The sequence below is a fragment of the Hyperolius riggenbachi genome, chromosome 6 (genome assembly GCF_040937935.1).
Source record: "Hyperolius riggenbachi isolate aHypRig1 chromosome 6, aHypRig1.pri, whole genome shotgun sequence".
In the NCBI taxonomy this organism is placed as follows: domain Eukaryota; kingdom Metazoa; phylum Chordata; class Amphibia; order Anura; family Hyperoliidae; genus Hyperolius; species Hyperolius riggenbachi.
The window spans coordinates 381,355,697-381,361,696 of NC_090651.1; the positions used below are offsets into that span (position 1 = coordinate 381,355,697).

General features: G+C 41.2%; 1 protein-coding gene across 1 annotated transcript in view; it reads right to left on the minus strand.

Annotated features, from left to right (window-relative positions):
* LOC137522301 (urokinase plasminogen activator surface receptor-like) overlaps nt 1–5,598 on the minus strand; it is a 42,587-nt gene extending 36,989 nt beyond the window's left edge. Inside the window, exons 1-2 of the mRNA XM_068242333.1 lie at nt 5,466–5,598; nt 532–705 (exon numbers count right to left, since the gene is read on the minus strand). Of these exons, the coding sequence (XP_068098434.1) occupies nt 532–705; nt 5,466–5,598 (307 nt within the window). The remainder of the gene's footprint in view (nt 1–531; nt 706–5,465) is intronic.
* Between the last annotated feature and the right edge of the window lie 402 nt (nt 5,599–6,000).

Below are 6,000 nucleotides of genomic sequence, written 5' to 3' on the forward strand. Positions count from 1 at the left end.
GCTAAAAGTAAGGACTTTTTTCTCAAGGCGGCTGAACTACTCATCTATTGGGCAGTTCAACTGCCCAGCTGCTGGCCACGAACGCCATTTGGCTGCAATAGCATTCAGCCTAATGGAAGCATTAAATAACACAGTGGGTGTCAGGTTTGACATGCAGTGGCATTACCCAATGGCCAAAAAACATCTCATGTCATGTCAGAGCATGGAACAACCACTTTATACTCCCCTACACAAAGGTTGAGTGAGAATAAGGAACACTACTTTGTTCCCATTTTCCAAAAAGAGTTCAAAAACAATTAGATACAGAAAAAAAATTTCAAGTGATTTTTCTTTTTTATATGGGAAGGCAAACTATTTTTTTTCCCTGCACAGTTTTCTTAAATGAATCATGAGGATGTATTAGTTACATGTTGAGTAATCACTAGCCTTTAACAATGATTGTTGTTAGAATTGTGCTGGGCCAAATTAAAAAAAATTCTTTAATTGGCTTCACGAGGTGTACATGCAGTAAGTACATTAAAACAGACTCACTTTTTGTAGTTGTGGTGGAAGCAACAGTAGTGCTACTGGCAAGGTAGTCAGTGGCATTTTGGCACGTGACATTTGTGATGACTCCTCCGATAATGCTGGTCAAAGTAACTCCAACACTGTCCACACAGACGGTTTTTGTGGCACATCCAGATATTAACAATGGCGTTTTTGGCCCTGAATAAAAAAAATACAAAATTATTGAATGACTGAAAAGAATAAATATTTTTGGCTACTATCTTTTTTTTTTTAATTTGTTAAAGTGGACCTTAGATCAATTAATAGCCTGCATTTATACTCACGTGGGGCTTCCTTCAGCCCTACGAAGTCAGTGGGTTCCCTCGTCATCCTCCTTGGCCGCTCCTGCACCTATCTGGCCTGGTAATCAAGGCATTGATGGCCAGTTGTCCCCTTCACAGCACATGCATGACTCAGGTGCGTGCATGCCTCTGTCACCCCCCCCCCCCCTCGCTGCTGTAAGCATGCCGCAGAACACTCCCAGTCAAAGGAGCGCGATGGGGGGTGGCATGCACGCGGCCCAGCCATGCATGTGCTGAATAGTGTGGCCAGCCCAATTACTGGACCGGATAGCGGCAGAACGGTGTGGTTGAGGAGGATGGTGAGGGACTCCACAGACCTCATAAGGCTGGAGGAAGCCCCAGGTGTGTATAATAAATACAGGCTATTAACCATTTCAGCCCGCGGGGATTTTTCATCTTATGCATCAGAGCAATTTTCACCTCCCATTCATTCGCTAATAATTTTATCACTACTTATCACAATTTATTGATCTATATCTTGTTTTTTTCTGCCACTAATTAGGCTTTCTTTGGGTGGTACATTTTGCTAAGAAATGTTTTTTTATAAATGCATTTTAACAGGATTAATAAGAAAAAAAAATTGAAAAAAATTCATTATTTCTCAGTTTTCGGCCATTATTGCTTTAAAATAATCCATGCTACCATATGTATTTTATTTGCCCATTTGTCTCGGTTATTATACCATTTAAATTTTTTCCCTATCACAATGTATGGCGGTAATATTTTATTTGGAAATAAAGGTGCATTGTTTCCGTTTCATCACTATTTATAAGCATATAATTTAAAAAATGTTCATAGTATACCCCCTTCAAATGCATATTTAAAAAGGTGAGACCCTTAGGTAACTATTTATGACTTTTTTTTTTAATTGTAATTTTTTTTTCCAAAAATTTTATTTGGGTAATATTTGGGTAATATTTTGGTGTGGGACATAAACGGTTAATGTTTAATGTTGTTATATGTGTAAATTGTAATGTAAAAATATATGTAGATGTCGTTTTATTATTTGGCCACAAGATGGCCACCTTCTATTTTATTACCCCCCTTGGGCTTCTCGCTAAGTACAAGAGGGATGCGGAAATTTTTCCGGGCAGAAAAACTGAAGCCTCTTGTAAGAGCGCTTTCGGTTTTTCAGCGGGGGAAACGGATCGATGATCAGGAACCATGTTCACTGATCCCAGGGCTACCGGGGGACACCACGGGGGCACGATCGTGCGCGGGAGCGCGCCGAAGCGTGGCACCGCTGCAGAGCAGCCGCTCGGACGTGAGCTTCACGTCCAGGCGGTAGAAACGGATCATTGATCTCAGGTTCTCTTTAATGTCTCTTAGTTTAAAGGGAACCTGAAATTAATTAAGCTTTTTACTAACCTGGGGCTTCCTCCAGGCCCCATGATGTGCATTGGGTCCCTCGCCATCCTCTCTGGCCATTCCGTTCTAGTGTTACCTTCCCCGGTAATCTGGCCAGCCGTGCTCTTTTGCACATGAGCAGCTTGGCCATGCCCACACCCTCGTTGTGCTCCTACACTCTGCGGCTGTGCAGTAGTACTATGCAGGCACAAAATGCATCCAGGGACCGGAGCGCGGTGGGGGTGTGCGCATGGCCGGGCCGCATATGCACAGAAGCGCATGACTGGCCAGATTACCAGGGAAGATTACAAGAGAATGGAGTGGCCAGAAAGGATGGCGAGGGAGCTTACACACCTCATGGGGCTGGAGATAGCCCCAGGTAAGTATAGATGCACCATTGACCACTTAACATTCCAGGACATAGATTCTATGTCCTAATTAGTGCTATTGTATATTTCAGTACATAGGCTTCAATTCATCAACCATTACCGCATTCGGTAATGCTGAAAACAGCTGACTTTACGGAGCACTTAGTAAAATGTTAATTCATCAAAGCAGTTACTGCATGAGAAGCAGACATTCCTGTGCAGAGAGATAAATTACCGACTTGTTAAGTGATTACCTCAACACATGTCAGTAAAATGTCAGCAAATGTTAATTCATCAAGCTCACAGCATTGGATAACATGTGCGGTGTTTATCTCCAGCTCTCCCCTGTCGATAAGGAGCTTGGAATGCCTTCTCCGTGTGTGACAGGACCATAGAAACCTCCCCTGTCCCCTGCAAGTGCTGCTGATAGGTTGGCCAGGCTTCTCGGGTGGAACAGACCCCCCCAGGCAGCCAGGGGAGAGAAAAGAATTAAAGTTATTTTCCAGGCACCCTTCTTTTCCAGGCACCCTTCTTTTCCAGGCACCCTTCGGTAGTGTAACCCCTTGAGTGCCTGTTTAAATATGCAGGGATGCAAGTGGGAGCTCGAAGCAAAATGACCTAAGCAGGGAATGTGTAATGTTTCTCAGCAGTTCATCTAAGCTGTGGCAAGTAAATAGAAACTTAAAGAGAATCTGTATTGTTAAAATCGCACAAAAGTAAACATACCAGTGCGTTAGGGGACATCTCCTATTACCCTCTGTCACAATTTCGCCGCTCCTCGCCGCATTAAAAGTGGTTAAAAACAGTTTTAAAAAGTTTGTTTATAAACAAACAAAATGGCCACCAAAGCAGGAAGTAGGTTGATGTACAGTATGTCCACACATAGAAAATACATTCATACACAAGCAGGCTGTATACATCCTTCCTTTTGTATCTCAAGAGATCATTATACACAGGCAGTGTGCATAGAGGGGCCAGGAGGGGGGAGATGCATCACAGAACCACAACACTGAAGAACTTGGCAGCCTTCCAGACACAGGCTGACAAGTCTGACAAGAGAGAGATAAGTTGATTTATTACAGAGATGGTGATAGTAGAACGTGCTGCAGTAAGCCATAGCACATTAGAATAGCTTTTGGAACTTGTAGGATGATAAAAAACAGGATGCAATTTTTGTTACGGAGTCTCTTTAAGACTAATGAGACAGATTCAGCAAGAGCAGAGGCAGCACAACAAATATAAAAGGCACATGTATAGGGATGTCGGTGCTGCCTCTTTCCTATTGTAATGCCCTCACTGCACGGACCTCTTCGGTAACTTACCGAACATCTACCACATGTGTGAAAATATTGATAAATTAGCACAGTGAAGTGTAAAATACCGAATGTGGTATTTTAAGGACTGGGATTTTGTTATCGAACACCCTTTGATGAATTGAAGCCATAGAATCTACATCCTGCATTAAAAGCTGCCGCCAGCTGCCGCTTGTGCACGTGACCACGCATGTGCACATGCATGGTCCAGTGAATGATTATTGGTAGCTAATAGCAACAATTATTCAATAAAGTTAGAGAAAAAAAAAGTTTGAAAAGTTAAAAAAAAAAAGGGACATAGTCCCAATAAAAGAAAACGTTTTTTTTCCTGTAAATGTCTAGTAGTGAATTTTTAACCCCAGCCTAGCCTACTAACCCCTGCAATACCCATACCTGTTCATAAACGATTAGTGACTGCCGCCTGTAGCAATCTGATGTGATCACTAGGGCAAAAGTTTGGGACCCCAATGCTCTACAGATGTATTGCTCTGACGTTGCCTAGCGATGCATCTGTACAGCACTATGGCCCCGAACATTTGCCCTAGCGAACACATCTGATCGCCACAAATGTGCAGGCTGGGACCACAAGCTCAACTAGTAATAAAATATGGCATATGGGGTATCATTTTAACCGGGAAGGACCAAAAAACATTATTGTTATGTGTTTTATAACTCTAGGACGTGTCATGTGAAAATTAGAAAGGGTAAAAAATAAAAAAAATGTATTTTCTGCATGTATGCCTAATTTTTACCCATAAAATGACTATAAAATAAAGTTTGTATAATGGTTTTGGGAGAAAATTAGAACTCAAAGAAAGCCTAGATTGTACTGAAAAAACAAGATATACATCACTAAAATAGCATAAGTAATTAAAAAGTTACTGCTCTATCGAAGCGACACCACTGAAGTATCAAAAATGACAGGAAAAAAAAATGACAGAGGTAAAAAAAAGTGAAACGCGAACTGGTTAAACCCCATCTCAAGTACACTTTAACCACTTAGGTACCATGTTACTGAAAATCTACTTTGCAGGGCATAGCATAAAAAGGATGTCTCTCTAGCATGAAATAGTTTTCTGCGGAGCAGCTCAGGGAAGCTGAGGCTAATCAACTTTAAAGTGAACCTCCGGACTAAAAATCTACTCAGCAGAACTGAAAAGGTTTGGTGTTTCTTTAACAGTTTCACAGCATCAGAACTTTGTTTTTCTTACCAAAGCATCATTTTTAGCTGCATTTTTAGCTAAGCTCCACCCATCAAAGAAAACTGCCCGGGCTTTTTTCCCCTGATGCTGTGCAAAGCATGATGGGATTTCCTATGTTGTTATTCACGTTGCTTAGCAACTGGGAGAGGTGCTCAGGACACAGGACAGTTGAAACTGTGTCTCATGCTCCCTGTCACCTCCTTTCAACCAAAAAGATGGCTGCCATCATGAAATCAAACATTTCCCTGTTCTTTTAAACCAGGGTGGGTAAGAGATTATATTGCCTATTTTAATTAGCATAACTAATGTAACTTAATGACAGTATGTTTGTTTAGGCTGGAGTTCCTCTTTAATGTTATTGACTTGATGCTCCCAACAGAAAATTACCTGAAACGCTGGTGATGGTGTAAGTACTGCAGCGGGTCTCATTTCCTGTACATACAGTTTTTGCGCCTGGTACGCAGGTGGAGCTGCTTAAGCTGAAGGCAGGACGGGCATACCCGTCCATTCCATACTCCATTATTTACCGCCACTGCAAAGGAAACATACACAAATGAGCTCATTCAAGAAATGCAAATGACCATTTACAAAAAAATGTAAGCTTTTGTATTCATCTTCATTTACACAGATATCGGCAACAGTTACATCTGCAAATAATTGTTTAAGTGGCTAAACTGTTTATTTTTACCTTGAGTAAGTAGATCACAAGTACATATAAAAATATATTTTTTTTTTGGGGGGGGGGGGGGATTGGGTTACCTTATATTGCTACATTAGAGCGAGAAATATTTCTAGGACACAGTTGAAATAACATATTTTTTTGGTGAAAAAAAGTTTGTTTCTTAATCTTATTAAAGTAAATCCGAGATAAACTTTTACTCATTGCGTAATTGTTCCTTACTTATAGTTTATAGGGCATTCC